We start from the raw sequence: 20,709 nt of genomic DNA, 5'->3' as shown, positions 1-20,709 counted from the left end.
CAAAACGTTTGTGCAGGCCAACAGTAAAGGAGCTGCTTCAGCTCGACTTCTTCCAAGAGGACATGGGCCTCAAGGTGGAGTTTGTGAACCGGGAAGAGAGCCTAGCCGGAGGGGAGAAGGTGGAGCTGCGGCTGCGCGTCCTCGACCCCAAGAAGCGCAAGGACAAGCACCGCGAGAACGAGGCTATCCAGTTCGAGTTCCACGTGGAGAACGACAACCCCGACGAGATCGCCAAGGCGATGGCGCTCACCGGGATCATCATGGAAGAGGACGCACGCATTGTGTCGATGCTCATCCGGAACCAGATCGCCGCACTCGTACGGGACAGGCAGCACCTCCAGCAGCAAGCGCTACAGCAGACAGCGCTTCAGCAGGCTGCGGTTCAGCAGCCACCGCTTCAGCAGCCGGTGCTCCAGCAAGCGCCGGGGGCGCAGCAGGTGCCACAGCAGTCGATGCCACAGTCCATGCCTCAACCAATGCAGCAGGCGATGCCGCAGGCAATGCCGCAGCAGACGATGCCGCAGTCAATGCCGCAGCCCGCGCCGCAACCGATGGGTCAGCAGACGACGCAGATGGCGACTCAGACTTCGCCCCAGGCCATGCATCAGCAGCAGCAGCAGCAGCAGCAGCAGCAGCAGCAGATGCTTCAGCAGCAACAGCAGCAGGCCATGGAGACATCCCAGCATGTGGCAGTACCGGAGCATCATGCGGGGCAGCCAGACGGACAGCCGCAGTCGGAGCCGACTGAACAGCCACAACCTGCGGCCATGTCGTACAGTGTTCCCTCAAGCATGACAGACTGCAACTCGTCGGGTGAGCGTGTTGTTTTGTTTTAGTTTCTGTATGTTTTGGTATGAAATGGGACTTGTTACCTTATTGGCTCTAAACACTTGGTTCTCTGGCAGGTAAAGTGGAAATGGTTTGCACACTTCCCGGATTATTTCTTGACACGAAGCGGGCGCTCAATGAAACAAAAATATTGAGACATTATCACAGGACGTCCTAACACCTAGTGCTGGGCTATTTCGCCCGACCATGTCAGCCACACTTGTACTTGTCTCTTGTTGCATTATGTCTCAAACCCTGATTTTAAATATTATATTTTTAATTATTTTGTTGTGGGCTTCTTTGAGAGAAAGTTATATCATATAGAACTCTGGTCAGACCAATGTTAAAATATGGAAGCATCATTTGTGACCCACACACATCATGTTGCATTTCTGAACTTGACATAGACTAGCGAAGTGCAGATCTTTGTATTGAATGCAAACCTGAATATCATACATAAAAATAAATTGCCTGAATTTTTTTCACCTTATTATTAATAAGCTTGAAATAGATAAAGATAATTTTGTTACATAGTTCCGTCCTAGTTGTACTAGACATTTTTATAGCAAAACGATAAAACCTTATAATTCTAAAGATTATGCATTCAAATTCTTCTCTGTTAAACAATTATTGATTGGAATAGCTTAGCCCTTAATGTTGAAAGTGCTACTAATTACAGCTTCAAGTGAAACCTGTGTGGTATTGTTTTTAACCCACTACTTTAACACTCAAAAAATATTAGTATCTTTTTTAATGGTGCTTAAATTGTGTTAACTTCGCAAAAAATGGCCGGCCAAATGAGAGTGATGTCAAGAGTGCCCGCTCGTGCACAGCACAAGCTCATCGTAACTCGGCTTAACTCAGTTTAGTAGCACTGAACGGAGTTAAGCTGAGTATCTTCTCTAACCGTATTTAGTCTGCGCCATATTTGCTTAATAATTCGAGAACTGCAAATTTATGAATGAAATATGACAAAGAGGTACATAATGTTCTCTGATTAGCTTTTAAATGAATCTTTGTGTTGACTGTCTGAATTCAGTTTTCTTTCGCATCAGAGAGAACACCAGAAGGGTTTGTTCATAGGCTGGCGAATTGTGCCTCTAAAGTAGTAAGTGTCGAATGTAAAACTCTATACGTGAATATCAAGAGCAAAAGCCAATTTCAATAGGAGAGCTGAACTGACCACTGAATGCCTGTTTTTGGGCAGAGACGATCGTTTGATACTTATCACCTTTAGTTGCCAGTAACCTTCTTAGCATTGTCGACAGGCATTTTATTTTCCTTCGATCGTGACCCGTGACCACAACTCACATTGCTAAAGCCTCGCGAAATAGGGTGGGGGACGAAGCCAGACAATCGAAGGACAATAGCAAGCCAGGGTTGTTGTTCTAGCAAAAACGATGTTTACCACGCATCGTAACAAACAAAAGTACAATTGTTCGACAACGCGAGACGCTCGGCAACGTTGCGACCGACGAAGGACCAATCTGCGTCTCCCTTCATCCTCCTGTTTACCATCTGCCTTGCCCGGAACGCAGGGGTCTTTGTTTCGACGCCTGCCGCAGAATTCCTTATCGACCTCCCTCTAGCACGGCCGTCCCCTTTCTTCCGCGGCGTGATCTCGTTTATCTTCGATAAGGCCCTCCTTGCGCCGTCGTCATATTTCTCGGCTCCTTGGCCGCACAGTTCCTCGAGAGTGGAATCGCAGCGACGTGACGCCGACGTCTGTCTCCCCGCTCTGTTTGCCTCTCCATTTTCTTGGAGTGCGGCACGCTCAGTTTACCCTCGAGCTGACAGTGCGGCAGAGGCTACGCGCTTGCCAGACCAGTCGGCTGCCTCCGTTCCATCGTTTGACCCCGATCTCTGTGCGTGGGTATGGGCAAGGGTGTGACCGCGTGGCAAGGGATGAAGTATGATTGGTGCAACGAGCATGTGTCTTCCACCGCACTCGCAGCTTACAAATAAAAAGGTATAGCGTGCGGCCGGTTCTTCTCCCTATCTCGTTTTTTTTTAGCCAAATGTGTTTCTTGTTGACTGTGCACTCGTGAGGCTCTGGCGTAATCGTGGCTGTTTTCGAATGCCCGGAAGTGGTCTTATTGTGTCTCGAGTGCTCGGTGGTAGCGTTTGAGTTCTTGTGAGCACTTGGATGGCGCAGTCGGGACCGTGTGGGCGGTTGTGAGGCTGCTGTGGAAGGGTGGTTGCTCTGGCACGTGCGCGTTTTCGTTCGCTTTATTTTCGTTTTGCATTTGGAATGTAGGTTGGACTAAGCTTTATAAGTTTTATTTATTTTCTTATTTAATATCAAGCCTCCCAGTCAAACACTGCAGTATCTGGGAATGTAAGAAACCACATTTGAACAAATTGTGGCAATGAACAGAAGGAATAACAAGCTAAACAGTAACAGTTTGCGAGAGTATCATTATTTTATTAAAGGGAAGCTACGGAGCTTCTTGGAAAAAATGAGTTAGAAGTGAATTCTAGTGTATTTTTACCCCGTGAACCCGAATTCCCAAACCATTTTCTGCGTAAGTATTGTTAAACGCGAGAAAAACGCGAAAGACAGTCGCTGTCCATGACGTCATCGACGGATCTTTTGGCTGCCCAAGGCTAGGGAGGCGGGGCTTCAGTCCTATTTTGAAATTGCTCGTGTGGCTCTTTGGCGCGTCGCATTGCAATATAATTTTGATATCTGTTATTCTAAAGGCCAAATGAACGTAATTCAAGCGTTTTTTCTCAAATGTAGAAGTGCCCTATCTTCCCTTTAAGAAATGAGCCAAGAGTGGGAAAGTCTACCAATCTATCGGGCAGCACGTTCCATTTACGAGTGGTCTGCGGAAAAAAGGTGTGTTTTAGCGGGTCGGTCAGCTCAGAAAATTTTTTTTATCTTTTTATTGTCAATAGCTATACGAGAAGTGTAATGAGGTTCAAGGATGTGTTTAGATTTATCAATACTAATGTTACCAAATTAAAGATTGTGCTTAAAACATAGGCATCTTAGCCTTCGTTCCAAGAGTGTTCAACTGAGTAAGAGCTATATTTCAGAGTTATTTTCGCAGAAATGATAGTTCTCGTAGTTTGGTCCGGTAAGATATTCATATTGCTGCCTGCATAGCTAAGTCGGCGGTGTGCCCGACTCCGACGCAGGTGGCTGGGGTTCAATCCCTGCCATCACCCATTGTTTTATCTTTAAGTTAAAAGAATATTCCAGAACGTTTGAGTATCATGTTGTTTGTCCATACTCACAATCTATGGTTCCAGAACAACCGAGGTCGAATGTTCTGTGCTTCCAGGGAAGCCTTAAGACATGCTTGCCACACCAGAGAGTCAGTCTTGCCCCTGTGCTCGATTCTGCTACTACAGTAAAACCTCGTTATAACAAAATGGGATATAACAAACTAATGGATATAACAAAGCAATCATAATTCCCCTTGCTTGCTAATAGTGGGAAGAAAATGGACATTGGCTATAACAAACTAATGGTTATAGCAAAATAATTACGACCGCTCCTTCAATTTTGTTATAACGAGGTTTTACTGTATTCCACCATCGACACCTGCGACGATGTGCATTTTCTTTCTTCTTTTTTGTTCCGGCACAGGTTTGCCACATAAAACGTTTAGTTTCTGTTCGTTCATTCGTCTCCTCATCAATTGTTATTCGTGACAATATCTACCACAACGAAGATTAAACATTGAGCATGTTTTGAACTACCATTGTACTTGTATTAGGTCAGGGTTTCTCAAACCTTTCTGTCTTGTTTAACACTTATCTGTCCTGTTTAAGAGTTGTCAATAAACCAGTACACAAGCTTACAGACCTTGTAAGTAATAACAGACATACTAAGGAGCATCTGGCATATAGTTACATGTCAGTGGATAGCTCAGATCTGCTCAAGTGGTGCTTAAACCAGATAAAACACTATACCTCAAGTTAAGGACAGTTGACAAAAATTTATAAGAGCCCAGTTTGAGAACCCATGTATCATGTGAACGTCTTGCGATGACATCTTAAACATTGTGCTATTGTTTGAATTTGCGTAGTCCGACAATAAAAAGGGGGCCATTCGTCCAACCTGAGTACGGAATAGACCTAGGATAGTTCTTTTTCTTTGTACACCTTCAGTGATTTTGGGGCACTTGGGACTCTTTTTTGTGGGCACTTCACTTTTGCATATGCCAGGTCGATTGCCGCTTCGCGTTCTTTTCCAATTCCGTGGGGGTCGTCGTCCTTCCCACGAGGAGCACGACAATGTTGTCTTTGGGTCACCAGCGCTCGGTGGGGCACGAGATTGTACGACGCGAGCAGATAAGGAGACGATAGCGGCTTCAACAGCAGCGCGCTCTCCTTCTTTGCTAAAAAGCGCCGCTCCGTTGTCCGATCTCACCTGCGTGCCGCCGCGCTTCGAAATTGAAGTTGGTCGGCCAGTTGCACCGTTGCGTTAGATTTTTGCGGATGGTTGACACGGATGGCAGCGAGAGTTTGGGCATTGAATCCTCTCGGTAGGAAACGGGCGAGGCTTCGCTGCGAGCAATGTTGTGAGTCTTTCCCTCTCACCGTTTTTGCATAGATCGTAGGAGTTTGTACCTCGACTCGCAATCGGCGTGGTACTTCTTGGCAAGTGTGTACAATCGCTCGATCGGCGAACGAACCAGCGGATGAAAGTGCTGCTCGTGCATGTGGGTAGCGTGAGATGTGGCATGCGGTCGTGTGTCATAATACTTTGTGATTCACCTTAAAAACCCCAGGCTATACTTTGTTTCAGTTTCGGATCGAGCGCGGCCGATGTTATGAGCCGAAGGACCAATCAAACAGCGAAACAGGCACAACGTCATGGCGTGCTCTCTGCAGTTGATAAGACGAGCCGATATTCGCCGTGTCTCTGTGCGTGCTCCTTCGCCGGCTAGTCCTATCGGGCACAGAGAGCACGCCATGACGCTGTGCTTTTTGCGCTGTTTGATTGGCCCTTAGGCTCATAACATCGGCCGCACTCGGACCGAAGCTGAGACGAAGTATAGCAGTTGCACTGCACCGGCAAAATTTCTCATCTACAGCGGAGATGCCGGACGTCCATTGTAGCCGACTAACTTCAAGCTACCTGAACGTACACATGGCGCAATTGCCTGTTAGCACAGAGTTAAATGTTCAATTAGTGAGAGGCCATCCCTGCGAGTAAAAATGAATTTCATAGGTGGCGATTACTTCGAGTTGTTTTAACAGAACTAAATAAAATGTCTACCGTTACGAGTGGTCACAGTTTAGCACATGTCAGCAATGGCTGCTTTCTTGCGAAAAATGTGACTAATTTTGGAAGGGCCAGGTACCTTTCTTTAATAGTAGCATGGTTCTTTCGCTTCCGAACTTGTTACCGATGAACACAACAAACGAACCTGGGGTACTGCACCATTTTGCCACCTGTGGCAGCGAGACAAAATTGATTTTTTTAGGGCCACGTACGTTTTTTGCGTTTTGTTCGTCGCGATCGCTTGCACATTTTTTATGACTTTGCATAACGTTCATGGTGCGTAATGGGGTCTGCTTTACTGCTGCACGTCATATAAAACTCTGCTGCCTTGTCTCCCTCGCCTGGCAGATGTCGTAAATTCTGGGGCACTTGAGGTACTTTACGAGATTGCTGTGCACTGCCTTCCTTGCGTTGAGAGGCTTAGAAGAGCTGTTGCGGACCTCTCTGGTTGTGGCTGGTGCTGGTTGGAGAGTGATGGATGCTATCTTCCATTTTGGAATGGGCATTCTTTTTATTTTTGGGAGGGTTTTTTTTTTTAGTCAAATTTCTGGAAGCACTGTCATGGATTCCTTGGTTTGTTTGTTACCGCAAGTAGGCAGGTTAAAGCAGTCTTGGGTAGTAACGCGTTACTGTAACTTCGTTACTTTTTTGGTAACTTGTAACTGGAACGAGTTACTTTTTTAAAAATTTAACTTGTAACTGTAGTTCTATTACTTTTTCTGAGGTAACGATGTTACTTTTGACGTTACTTTCCAGTTTTTTTTTTTTTTTTATATATCACTGAACGAGTACAATTTAGCCATTCTTTGCGCTTTCCAAATTGTCTGTTCCTACATTTCAAGTGTCAAGTTATTTTTTGCACAAACTTGTGAATACGTTCATTCTCGCCAGTCACGACCCGAATAGAGCCACGTGTAGATTTGGTGAAAAAAAAAAATTTAGTTATTTTTAGCATGCGCTTGTACTTTGTGACTGAACACTTGCATCTTAGTATCTTGAAGAACTATCTCTTTTGCGGTTTTTCTTTTTTCCGCGCAAACGCTTTTTAATTGGGTGAATCAAACAATACACGCGGAGGGCACTACAAATGTTTCGTATTTTCATTAGCGCCACCACTCCGCACTGCACATGTTTCGTATTTTGATTTGCACCACTACTCCGGTGTAGTGTCTACAGTCGAGGCAAAATTTACTGCTGTTTGCGCGGGGTTTGTTTCTGGCTTGCCGGGTACGAACTGAAATATGTCCAGGGACTCTACCGTAGAATACCATGCATCCGCCCATACCACATTAAGCGCCCATATTCAAATTTCTAAGATCTGAGAAAATATGCACAGTACATTGATATGTAGAATTGATGACTGGACAAGCGCCCATCCCCCATTTTTTCGTGATTATCTCAAAATTTTGAGTGGGCGCTTGCCCGGTATTTTACGGTATGAACCCAGGGCAACCGTCAACGAGCCAGCAATGTGCTAGTGCCACCAAGGGTATGAATGTTCATAAGAACAAAGATGAACTACCATGGCCGGCGTACAGAGAGTATTTTGCTGCGGTGGAGGTGGTCACTAACAACTTGACCGCAGAAAACTGCACTCAGTTGCCTCAACGCCTACCCAGCAATCAAAAACTTGTTCCGGCAAAACAACAGAGCAATCCCATCCAGCGCGTTAGACGAGCGCCTGTTCAGCAAGGGCAGGGACGTGTTCTTTACCAAACAAGGGAAACTTTCAGAGACTAATTTCGAGAAGCAACTGCTGCTGAGTCACAATATGAAGTAAAAAGCACACTTTTTAACTTTATGCAAATAAACTTGGTGAAAAGCATTCTCTAGTTTTTCCTAATCTTTTTTTTTTTTGTGTTATAAAAAAGTAACTGAAAAGTAAACTTTTTAAAAGTAACTAACTGTAACGAGTTACTTTTTTGTTGCGGCAACTGTAACGGTAACTTCGCTACTTTTTTCTGAAAGTAACTGTAACTGTAACGTAATACTTTTTAAAAGTAACTTACCCAAGACTGGTTTAAAGTCCATCAAACATTTCGGTAAAATATGGCCACTGTGCCCGATTAAAGGGGAAATGGGAGATGTGATCCTAATGGGTTCTATGTTTCCCAATTGAATGCGCTCCAACATTTTCTTCGAGCGATTCCTTGGGTGTTATGCATTGTAGATGATAAAGGCTTGATTATTTTAGTGAGAAGTGTATCATAATGCAAGGAGCAAACTGTACGACAGATTCCTTCTAGCTATTCATTAGCATGGACCAAGGCTGTTTCTTTGAATTTAAAATGTTTTTGACTCTTGAGTCTGTAAACTTTCAAATAATGTCTTGTGTCCATCATCAGCATTGGTTCTAAATTGGTAATGCTGCTGGAGGGCATTAGTGGTGCCGATACCTGGTACTTGGTGGACAACATTTAGCACATTTCTTGGTGGGAAAGCTTTTTTCTACCTTTAGGGAGATGTATACTAGAAAACTAAAAAGCAGCTGTCATCAAACTACCGCATATTCAAAGCATCTGTTGGAGAAGATTTAGGAGAGCATATAATGCTTAAAAGAAGTGTTATGATTTGAGATGAAAGCTTTTTGCTTGATTTTCTACAAGCTGCCAAGAATACTTCTGATAAAATACTTAATGTACACTGATCAGCTGAAACATTATGACCACCTACCCAATACCGTGTTGATTCACTTTTGGCACGCAAAACAGTTGCAAGGGTTGTCTGCTGCAGTGTCCCATATCAAACGAAAACCGATTAATTGTGTGCTCAGAAAACATTCGTACCGTGACCTGCACTGAATCTAACTCATTGGAGCCACAGGTAGCCGCCTATTTTGCTTCACCAAGCGGGAGAGCCTCCGACGCCCAAATTCTGCGGTGGACATACAACACTTTTGCGTCTATTAACAGTTTCATCATCGTCATTTCACTTTTAGATATGTACTAATAACTGCAGCTCGCGAACGTTCAATGCGCTTTGTAGCTTCCGAGATACTTGTTACGAGCCGTTAGGCCCTCACGGTCTGCCCTTTGTCAAAGTCGCCTATATCGGCAACCTCTCCCAATACATGCACACATCGTCCACAAAATAATCCCTCTGTATCCCAGGCAGCAGTTCACTACAATCCACAACAGCAGGTGGCATATAACGCGGGTGCTGCATCAGCTAGGAGCGCTCATTCAGGTAGTATAGAAGTGGTCGTAATGTTTTGAGTGATCAGTATATATCCCAGCGCAAACTATTGCTTCTTAATAAATATATCTAAAAAGATTTAAAAAAAATTTTTGTTAAAATTATTTTTGTGGTTGGAAAGAATTGTGGCTAATAAACATTGAAGCAATTTTCAAAGAGAAAAAGCATTTTGCCTCCATTTACGAAGGAAAACTATGTAACTGATTTGCCGCTAACATTTTTTAAAAATTGTTATTTTGTTACACAGTCGAGGGGTCTCCGGAGAACACTTTCCAGGGACCCGGCGACCTGGCAGCCAAGGTGGCCAGCCTGCCTGGCACAGCCGCCGGTTTCAGCTCCCAAGCTAGACCCCTTTTACCACAGGTAGGCTGGACGACTCCTTCGCTTCGTCACCGCATTCGCCCCAGAGCTCTCTATCGATCCCGCCAAGATGTGTGCCCTAAAAAGGTTGTCGTAAAAACATAGGAGAGTATTAGAAAGAGGCGTCTACCATACTTGATTGCATCTTTGCGGACAATTACGAGAGCAAAACTAGGTCAATTAGCCCATAATTTTTTGCTGCGAAGTTTGGGAGTTTGTCTTCTCCGCTTTAGTTGCTCTAGGCCTATAATCCGTTTCACCTTAGGGCGGACCGTAGCGGATGCTACGAGCCATTCGAGGCAATCCGACGCCGCGAACAAGTCGCGTGACTACGCGCCCCATTCGTCGCTGCGCCGACGGTCGCGTGGGGCTCGCACCGCTCTCTGCGGTTCGTCGTAAGGCGAGACAGAGTATTGTCCTGCCGACACAATGTCGTCTATGTCGTCCGTTCGCACGGTGGGATAGGGCCCTCAGTTTGTTCTGTTCCCCCACTGGTCACGGCAGGGTCAACAGCATCAGAACAGCGCGGGGGTGGTGCCCACTGCGGCCACAAGGGGCAGCCCAGCACCGCAACAGGCAAGTTTGATTTCGGCGAGATACAGTTCGGTTTCTTGCACGACTCTGGTTCCCCGGGGGAGGATGGGTGGCACCCACTGCGGTGCGCACAAACCTTGTTTTGGTGCCGTGCCCGAGCTTCAGGTGTGGCCTCTGACTGCGCCTTCACCAATGATTTGGTCCTGCGTAGGCATCCTCAACCTTTGAACAAAGCCGTTGCGTCCCGAGGTTCGATACTGTGTTTTGGCTAGAATCGCTGATCATTTTAGTTCCTGCCAAAACTCTATGTATTTTTTCTACACCGTCATTCTTCAAAGTTTTCTTCTTTTTTTTCCGACTCCAGAAACTAAGTCAACTTTTAAGCAAACAGTCAAACTCTAGCTTTTATATTGAGCTATTCACTGGTGGGCGTAAATGTTTTTTTAGTTTACTAGAGGGCAACCGACAAACTAGCTGTTCACTCATTTGATTCCTTCATTACAAACATACAAACGTCGTGAAACAATATGCCCTATGGGAATTTTGGTTTCTGTTACATCGAATGGGTGCCAGCCCGTTCAACAGATCCTTGGTGGTTGGTTTCGGTGGCGGCAACGCCTAGCACGTGGCTGGCAAGTGCCAGAGGGTGACAGACTCTCCCCCCTCCCCCGCTCTGCCTCCACAGCCAATCGTACCCCTCCCCCAAACTGCGCCCTCCCACGCCGGCCCCGCCCCCATCCCGTCCCTCCATCCGGAGGCTTTGCCTCCCGTCGCGGGTGCCGCCGTCGCCCCGCCCCCGACCGCCACCCAGCAGGTGGGCACCGCCCCGTCGGCCCCTCCTCCTGGGCGGAAACCTCGCCCCCTCCCCCTGGAGGACCCGCCCCCTGCCTGGCTGGTGCAGCCCCGCGGACCGCAGAGTCCGGCCATCTTGCTGTCGCCGCCGGTGCCACGCTCTTTCACTCCGGTGCCTGCGTGCGTGGCGGGTGGCGACGTGTTTGCTCCCAGCGCCTTCGAGCTGCTCCCACCCCCGGCGCGGCGCACGTCGCGGATGTGCTCCACGATGCGGTCGCTGTCGGCGAACGACCTCCGCAGCGTGGGAACGGAGCCGGAAGAGGGAAGGCGGGGCCGGGGGGGCGGGGCCTCGTTCGACGTGGGCCGGCTGGAGGCGGCGCTGCTCGGGCGGGAGATGGAGCAGCTGTTCCGAGCGTCGGGCCAGCGCATCATGGCGGAGGGGGGTGACGACGATCGCGAGCGTGCGTGGAGGCAGCCTGGTGCGCAGCACGTTCTCGGCGCGGCCGAACGGGGAAGCGGCGGCCATGGCGGCGGCAAGTCGCAAGCTGTCGGTGCCGGACCCGCCCCCCCCGTCGGCCCCGCCCCTGGCCCGCCCGGCCTCCTGCCACCAGCTGAGCTCCGTGGCGGCTGCAGCGGCCAACGGCATCATTTCCCCGCCGGCAGGGGGTGCCGCCGCAAAGGTACTGCGGTGTCGGCGCACAAACGGTGGTGGGGCCTGCTACTCCCTGCTTGGCACAGCTCGCTGTTCCCCCCTCTTTGTCACGAACCTCAGTGTCCCGCGTCGAGTCTGTACCCCTCGTCGACTCTGCGTCTACCCGTCGTCGCACCCGACACCGTCTCCATGTTTGCTGGCACCCTTTCAGTGCCTGCCGGGTCTCTGGTGCATGCGCAAAGTGCGGTAGTTTTGCGGTGTACCTAGACTGACAGAACCACACGATCCGGGGACAGTAGAATGTACGACTGTTTGCACTTGCACCAGTCAACACTGGTGAAAGCACAGCCTTCTCTATGCCTCTACTACTGCCTACGACCGTTTTCATGCATAATGTGGATGCCCATCTCCTTTTCTTCGTCTGCCTTTTCTCTTCGTCGCGTTTGACACCCTTCCATTCATGCCTTATCTGGACCTGCCCGGGAAAATCTTTACTCTTTGCTTTTTCTGTAGGGACGCTAGTGGTACTTCAATCTTTTTTTCCTAAATATGATTAGAGCTTGGTAGATTATTGATGTGCCTGGTATAGTTACGGTTCATAGTCTAGTGAGTCGTCGCAATGTGTACAAACTGGCAATTTTTTGCAAGCATGTTTGTTAATCCCAACTGCTCGTTGGGAGCATTCATTCTGCAACCGAATCTTGTTGACGTAGCATGAACTTTTGCAAAAGGATTGCTGGGGGTTTTTAGTTCGACTGAAGGGTCGCGCCAATAATTTTCTGGTGTCAACAAGTGAGTGACTTACTTTTTGCCATGAAACGACCCTTTATTCTGAAAATTCTCGGGAGGTTGGCTTCCTACGGCGGGCGTGCGCAAGCCGTCAAAGGTTATTTATGCTCTATTTTCCGGCATATAATCTCCAGTCGGCTTATAGTTCACGAAAGCAAATTTTTAACGGAGAAAAGATTTTTCTCAGATTGTCCGCACCCGGTGCCCACTCTTTGCATAAAAGACTATCGTATGCAGCAACCTCAAAACAATGCCCGTTTTATAAGTGCACCAAAAACCTGTATCGCTCAGGAATCGATCCGTCGCTCACAAGATTTGTCACGTCTCGTCGTAGGGAATTGTCTTGGAAAAGCGGATCCTGGTATTTGCGACTCCAGCGAACAATAGGGGTATGCTGGTCAAGCAAAATGGCGGATGAATGGACGTAGTTTTCACCATTCAGCACGCGTACCACCATAAATTTTTTGCTTTGCAGCGTAAAATGAGTGTCATGTATGAAAGCAAAGCAATTTTTCGACGGTAAAAACCTTCTAGTCAGCGCGTAGGAATGGCACGGCAGAAGCGAGAAAAACTTTACTGGAAACAATGTATGTTTCTATGCTGCCTACGAGAACCGAGCAGCGATAGCAGACGACAGTCGAAATGACCTCCTCTCTTGAGCTTCTCGGCGTTGCCGCTACGCAGTGTCGACTTCGCTGGAGTCGCCTATAATCTGCACCCATAGAGAATGCACACTGCACAAAATTTTGTTTTGGACGTGTATAGTTCATGAACTGTGAACCAGAAATTATGGTATTCGTTAAAGGACACATGCAAAGGAAAAAAAAAATTTTTTTAGACAGCTTAGATGGAAAAAGGATGCCATAAAACGATTTTACAACCAAGAAACAAAATTTTTAGAGCTATATTTACGGCGCTATACGAATTTGTAGTTGGCGCTCGCGGGAGCCGCCGATGGTCACGTGGTAGGCCCGCGCGCCGCCGCACGCTGAGCGTTGTGCGAACGCCGCTTCAACGCGTTTCTCCACGCCGCCGTCGCCGCCGCCGCACAAGTTCGTCTGCTTTGGGGCGCCGCCGCCGTCGTCTGACCGGCGCACAGGTCTATCACGTCTGCTTGCGCTTTTTCAGGAGTTTCCTTTGGGCTCTAAAAGTTACTTATTTGTCTTGGTTTTTTGTTATACTTCAAAGAAAGATGAATAAGTTACTTTTAGAGGCCATACGAAGCTTCCGAAAGAGCGCAAGCACCACGTGATAAATAAAGACCAGTCACGTGATAAATACAGACCACTTTTCTGCGGTGCCCGCGGGCGCCAACTACAAATTCGCTTTGCGCCGTAAATATAGCTCTAAAAATTTTCTTTCTTCGTTGTAAAATCGTTTTATGGCGTCCTTTTTCCATCTAAGCCTTTTGAAAAAAATGTTTTTTTCCTTTGCATGTGTCCTTTAAGACCGACTTGTGTCCGTGGGCACTCCCGTGTTGCTCAGAGCGTGGGCCTAAAGCCTCTCACCGGAGACTACCCCTGCAGGAGGAGCTTGCCGGCCAGGTGTCCTTGCACGACATCGACTACTCCCAGACGCTGCCCCAGCACCACATGGGGACCTCCTCGCAGCTCTATGACGACCTCCGGGGCGACAGGTGACCCTTGCTCGCCGGCCCCTTTTGTGCGTTCCGAGAAACCTCCGCCCCCACGGGTCGAGGATAGTTTTGAGTAGCCCGCCGGGGAGGTGGGCATTGCGGAGAGTTCTAAATACCATTTTTTTTTTTGTAGCAGTTCTGCGAGATATGCACGCTCAGTGCTAAGTGGGTCTGGGAGAGGCAGACTAATTAATGCAAAGTTCCCGTAAGGGTGCCCACCCAAAATGAAAAGATAAATGGTGAAAAACGTGAGGTGGTCTATCTTTGGTGGATGAGACGGGAATACTTTATAAAAATTGATGATAAGCACGAGGGGCACCCACCACAAGCCACGTGATAAGGGAACCCATGCTGCAGATCGTAAACACTGCGAAGTTGCATTTCACAAAGCAATAAATGTGCGGGTATGGACCTTTTGCAGAAATATCGCTTCGAGAGGAGAGTAAATGGATTTGGTACCCTCTCTCTTCCTTCCGGCTGAGCAAAGAGGATATGGTTTCTTTGTATCAACTTGGGGGCAAAAGATAACCCACGGTAGGGACAAAGGCAAAGGGCTCAATGGGTGTTGTTGCGTGTCTAGATGGCAGCACATATTTGGCAAAAGGAACTCCCATGTGATGGCAAAGGACACAGCAGACTGCGAAAGCGGCAGATTCGTGTTTTACGGTGCGGTAAACATGCGGAAACCGGCTAAACTTGCGTACAACGAGAACCGATATCGCATGCGCAGATCACAGACAAAGAACGCGGGAGCTCGGTACGAACTCGCATGTCACACGTACCGGCACCGCAGATGACGCGGTTGATGCAACTCCCGGAATTTTCACGTTAGATATTTCGCCAGAAATACGGGATGAACAATCTCCAGGGGGAGGGCGCTCTTACGGGATTTTATGGCAGTCTTTTATATCGTCGTGGTTTGCTTCGTTACCGCAACAATGTCGCACTTGCATGTACACCAATCTGAAGGGCTCATAGCTCCACTTGGAATGCAACCTCTTCTGATTTGAAGCACTCTCTCTACCTTATTCGGAAGAAAGTTGCAGAATCTGAAAAACTGTTTTGTTTGAGAGGCTTCAGAATGAAGCTTCGAATAAACCTAGCACTGCCTGCGCTCAGTGGTATAGCCCTTGTGCTAAGTTTTTAAACGTAACAACCGGGAAGGCAAATGCTACAAAGGGGAATTGATGCACATATCCCAATGGGAGTTCAACAGATCCGCCATTTGGGGACGTATCAGCCGGAAAATCGTTGATGAGGTTCTACCGTAATTGTGTGGTATGTGGGGATTATCACTAGCTGCCATACCTGCGCGTGTTTTTCTCGAGCGTGTATCAGATTCACTGTGCACACACAAGGTTCTAGATCTTGGCAAAAGAGGCAATCTACCCACGGCGTTTGACAATCGCTTCCAAATGCCGCCACGGTCGCTTCAATCTTCTTCCGTTTTCTCTCCGTTCCGTCGCAGTGCTTCGGCCCTGGACTCTGCGAGCGAGGCCAGCGACCTGACGGACTCGAGCGCCTCGGCGCGCGAGAAGGCACGCAAGAAGGTGAGCCGGCGGAGGCGGGGCCAGCCGGACCGGTGGCCCCGCCTTCTCGTCCTCTCGGTGGAGGCCGGCACGGTAGTGGAGTGCCAGCTGGAGTCGTCCAAGGGCAAGACAGTGACCTTCAAGTTCGACATCCACGACATGTTCCCCAGGGATATCGCCAACAACCTGGTGCGTGTGGAGCCCCCCTCCCTTTCCATTCATACTCTTGATGTTGTCCTCTGTTGGCACAATAACGGTACCGGGGTTGGGGTTGGCTGTGTGACTCACCATCTGGCTAAGCGCTGTTTGGTTGGCTACTATGTGGCAACATCATGGCTGACTGCATCTGAGCCTATAGCTGACCATTCTGTTGATTATTTAGTTGACTTTGTGAGTGATATAACATACTTGGCTATGCCGCTTAGCGCTTGGCCGACTCTGTGGCCGACTCCGTGGTTGATTCTGCATTTGAGCCATGAGACAAATTGTAGTTGGGCCCGTGGACAAATTTATAGCCGATTCAATGGTCATACTTGCAATTGATTATGCTTGAACCTCTTTGTAACCTCTTTTTTGTAACAACTTGAAAGAAAAATATCATTATTGATATGACACCAGAGCTTGCTGCCTCTTGGTGTGCAGGTGGTTACCAACCTGCTGGCTGAGCAGCATGCGGACGTGTTTGTAGAGCAGGTGCAGGACATTGTTCAGCAGCTGAAGGAGCACCCCGACCGGCTGCCCACGGTCTCCCACCACCTCGCAGTCTCGGACGGGGTGAGTTCCGTTTTCACGGCATCAAGTTGCTGACTGGCTCTTTGGTAGTTACTGAAGAGATGAGAATGGTGGTATCTGTCTCTCGAGCACACCTTTGGCCTTTTGCCGTGCTTTGACTGTGCACACACGCGCGTTCAAGGTACACAAGACGCCTTAACGTTGTGGAAGGTAGGGAGCTTGCGCTGGAGGCGGGACAACTGAACCTTCCCTGGCAATCTTGTTTTGTCAGTGATTATGACATAGTCGAGCTCGGTCATGTACGTCAAATCAGTTTGTACCTGTCAAGTTTGTAGTTGTGGTCATTTGCTTTCTTTTGGGAGGCATGTCATTCATTGGACAGAAATAGTATTAGTGATAAATGGGAATGTGTCGTAGCGCTGAAGCATTGAAACCGTGGCAGATGAGCCACGACTCGGTTTGGCTCCATTACATCGGCAGATTGCATAGAAAAGGCATTTGACTGTATTCATTTGGTACACACACTTTGCACACTTCCATTTATATTATATCGGTTTTGTCATGGCTAGCATTGCCGCCTCGGCGGCTCCGAGGCGAGAGCGCCGGCCTACGAATCCCCAGGTGGCGGGTTCGAATCCCAACCAAGGTGCCCGCAATCTGGCGGAGGCTTATTGCGGAGAAGGCGCCGTGTAACCGAGCTTTCGGTTGCACGTCAAAAGATCCCCAGGTGGTCGAAATTAATCCTCAATCCTCCGCTGGGGCATGCCAGATGCCCGTCGTAGGTTTGGCACGTAAAACCCCCAAATTTGACTTTGATGGCTAGCATTGCACGCCAACTGTTACTTTGCTCCTGCTTCCCTGTTCAACGGTGGTCTTTGCTTCCCGTTTGTGCAGCGTCTGAGCTTTGAGAACATGGAGGGAGGCAGCGTGATGGTCATGCCGGGGCGGTTGGAGAAGGAGTCGAGCGAACCTCCCGGTTCTTCGCATGGGTCGCCCGTGCGCCAAGTGAAGCCGCTACCGACCCAGCTCCATCAGGTGCGGTTCGCAGTTTGGTTCGCCCGAGTTGTGACACTACGTAGCTATCGTAAAAACTCACGTAAGGGCTGCACTTTCTTTTTTTTCTAATTTTGGGGTTAAATATTTGAGGTGCAGCCCATACGTGGATAGAAGCAAAATGCTTTCGAACGTGCATTAAAAGCTAAATATACAGTAACCCCCTTTTTTTAACGAAATCACTTTATTTTTTAATTATCGCTTTACTCGAAGTTCAACATTGTCCCGACCCAAAATGCACGCATTTTCAATTAGATTATTCGAAGTACATCGGCGGCCCTTGCCTCAAGAGACCTTTGCATTCCCTCTCTCTTCTCCATGGAGGCAAACAGCAAACTGGGAAACAGAGTAAATGGGTGACGCAGGGAAGAGCGCAAAGCTGGGTGAGTGCCGCTTTCGATGCCGATGTGGAGGCGCAGGCAGGGAGCAGTGTCAACATTCCGACGCTATTTACAGCGTTTATGGTCGACGCCGCCCGACTCCGATCGGAATCGGGTCAGGGGAGGGATGGAGCCCGAAAGAGATCATCCCTTGAGGAGCCCCCGACGTGTGTGCCTGTGGCGTACTACACGCACACGTGCGTCACATGGGAGATTGGGAGTGTTTACCGAAAGTCGCTCGAGTTTGAGAAAAGTGGCCGGCCCAAGTCCGAAATTGCCAAAGAATTCGATATTCCGGCATCGGCTGTTCGACACTCCACCATTTTGCGGAACAAGCAAAGCATATTGGACGGGTTCAATAAGTTTTTCATGTAGAAGAAAGCGCACCTGCGACCCAAAGATGAACGGTTGCTAACTGCTTCGCGCATGTCGGATTTTTCCTTGTAAGCACGCTTGCCGAGCCGGCGCACGATTTCGATAGCTGCAACCATCTCTACAGGAGTGTTTGAAAACATGTTGGCAAAGCTGCCTAGGATAACTTTGATTCGTTTGCGCTTGTCAATGCGGACATTCCCGTTGTTGCTCCTGCCACGCATGCTGCGATCGTAGACCTTGTGTGCGGCCAGGGTAAACACGAAGCAACGTCAGAGAGGCACCTCGGAAAACGCCGGCGCCTGTGGAGATGCGAAACATCCTACGGCTGCTTCGAAACGAAATGGAATGCAGCGGTGGTGACAGTGTTCTTGCGATGCCTGGAGCAATTCGAGGAGAACTTATGCCAAGATGAAATTATCAGCAAACTCCTTATTTTTTTACTCGGTAAAGCTGCTGCAGGATGTTCTGAACCGAAGTTTGTTCGATGAACATACGGTCAGTGATCTGCAGTGTTCCCGCCTACCTTCAAGGCTGCTGGCACTGTTTTTTTGGCTCTATAACTTATCAAATTACCGCTTACATCGAATTTTTTGGCCGTCCCGTTGACTTCGTTATAGCGAGAGATTGCTGTACTCGCTATTGCACGCAGTGGTCTGAAGCACCTTTATATCGGTCTCGATCGTTGTAACCTGCGGTATCCTCAGCACTCGAGTCTTGCCGGCATCGACGGTCGCCAGGCTGCTCTTTTGAGCCATCGAGTAAAAATGTTTCTGAGGTTTATGCTAGGCGTTTGTTCTCTGAAATTTCACCTCGGACTGGCGAGGCCTCCTTGAACCTCTCTCTTTGTCCAGCACAATGTGCAGACCTTGTCAACACCTCATTCACGAACCGTTGCATGTCTGCCACACTCCAGAGCATAAGGAAAAGCACTGGCTCATTGCTTTCAGGTTGTGGGGCACGCATAAACAAACTTATTAAAATGAAATTATTGCGCAGTTTGACGGCAACGTTCGGAAGTCAGAGTGTTCGATCTCACGGCGCTTATTGTCACTCAGGCCGGTGGTGGCCGTGGTTCATATAAGAACCAGTAGAAGGACGGCTTTCCGAAGCTTTACTCCTGTAGTCTTTCTCATCTGCGCTTCAAAACACGACAAAAAGCGGACGCAGAGGCGCAATTATGGCGGAAATGCAGAAACAATTGGTGCACATAAAATAAAAAAAGTGCCAAAATCTTTTTTTTTTACTATCTTTTATTCTTTTTCCTAGCCTGTATGACATTTTGTCTGAAATAAAGAATACTACATATCGATAGGGGGTTGTGGCCCATATTTGCATTTATACCGTATTTAATTGCAGTTTTTTCCAGCATAACCGATTCGCGACGTTCGGTTGGCAGAGCGATGCACACGATATTGCTCGTGCGTTCTTTGCTTTCCAGTTTGTTTAATCTAAAGGCACAACGCCGAGGGTCGTCACTTAAGCCTAGTTTTTTCTGCGGCACTTGCTCCGCTTGGCATCAAATCTTTTTGTGCCACATTGTCAAGGCCAGCGTAGCTTGCACAGTACTGTAGCCCCGCACGGCTGAGAGGTGTACGAGGACCAAGAGCGCGTGAAATCCAGTGCATCTTACATTTTTGGGAACAAGCGCATTCTGAGTCCTACCGTTTGCTAGGATCATTCGGTGGTGCGCAATTATTAGTTGTGCATGCCTGAAAGTAGACCGGTCGATCTGGTGTATAAACTGCAGTAATGACGCGAGTCAGTATGACAGTCATGACAGCGGGTAGCACATAGGGCACTAAAAATGATTAGCCTTCTGGTCAGCTCATTTTTTTTTTCTCACTTTGCTCATTGGGTAAGCTGTTTCTGGAAGGCTGCTGCAGCTATTTGTCTCATCACATTCCGCTTGATGTGTGCTCGGATGCTGCCTAAGCAATCGACCGGCGTCTGTTTAGGACCCACCCCCCTTTGCTTTTTTCCTTTCGAACTTCATCCCTGGCTATTCCTAGGTGCTTTTCACGTTCCGGTGCACCATTCATTCCATGGCTCCCCCCTCCTTCGACCCGTCCGCTGCGAACTCAAAGTAGGGATTCTCATTCTCATTGTGCCAACTTAATTCGTAATAGACCGACCTCGCCAGCCAGTTTGGTTACGCCGTCGCTGTCACCATGCGTTCTGGGAGCTGAAGTCTGCTACAGTGCTGGCATGCGTGAAACACCTGGCGAGATCGGTTAGGCCCGGCGGCACGTAGTTTTGTCAGTAGTTCATCGTGGGATGGAACAAAAGTATAAATGTGTTTTCTTCCATTTCCTGCATAACACCTGGCTGAGCTTAGCGCAGGGCAGGTCACGTCAACGCTCTCTAAGTCCCTTTCCAAGCACGGCGCATCGTCGTGCCGTCCCTTCTCTCTCTCTCCTCACCATGCTTGGCGCACAATAGCCCTACGTTCTTAGATCTATCCGTTGACAAGCCCCGTGGTAAAGCGTCGTTCGAAAGGGTTTGTCTCTGTTGCCTGCACGCGAGCAGGTAAGGGCGGATTGTGTTCCTAGCGCCTTTCTACGTTGCCCGTGGTGGCAGCGCCTCCCCAGGCAACGTAGAAAGACTTTTCAAAC

The 20,709-nt window shown here is 48.4% G+C and overlaps 1 protein-coding gene across 1 annotated transcript in view; it reads left to right on the top strand.

Annotated features, from left to right (window-relative positions):
• LOC120848771 (serine/threonine-protein kinase WNK) overlaps nucleotides 1-20,709 on the top strand; it is a 103,351-nt gene that overhangs the window by 68,045 nt on the left and 14,597 nt on the right. Inside the window, exons 7-13 of the mRNA XM_040220791.3 lie at nucleotides 17-813; nucleotides 9,513-9,628; nucleotides 10,127-10,201; nucleotides 13,919-14,028; nucleotides 15,497-15,746; nucleotides 16,200-16,331; nucleotides 17,184-17,324. Coding sequence (XP_040076725.1) covers nucleotides 17-813; nucleotides 9,513-9,628; nucleotides 10,127-10,201; nucleotides 13,919-14,028; nucleotides 15,497-15,746; nucleotides 16,200-16,331; nucleotides 17,184-17,324 — 1,621 coding nt within the window. The remainder of the gene's footprint in view (nucleotides 1-16; nucleotides 814-9,512; nucleotides 9,629-10,126; nucleotides 10,202-13,918; nucleotides 14,029-15,496; nucleotides 15,747-16,199; nucleotides 16,332-17,183; nucleotides 17,325-20,709) is intronic.

Source organism: Ixodes scapularis, unplaced genomic scaffold (genome assembly GCF_016920785.2).
Source record: "Ixodes scapularis isolate PalLabHiFi unplaced genomic scaffold, ASM1692078v2 PGA_scaffold8__174_contigs__length_109621045, whole genome shotgun sequence".
Lineage (NCBI taxonomy): Eukaryota > Metazoa > Arthropoda > Arachnida > Ixodida > Ixodidae > Ixodes > Ixodes scapularis.
Note: the sequence above shows the minus strand (reverse complement) of the source record. Positions and strands in the feature narration are given on the sequence as shown.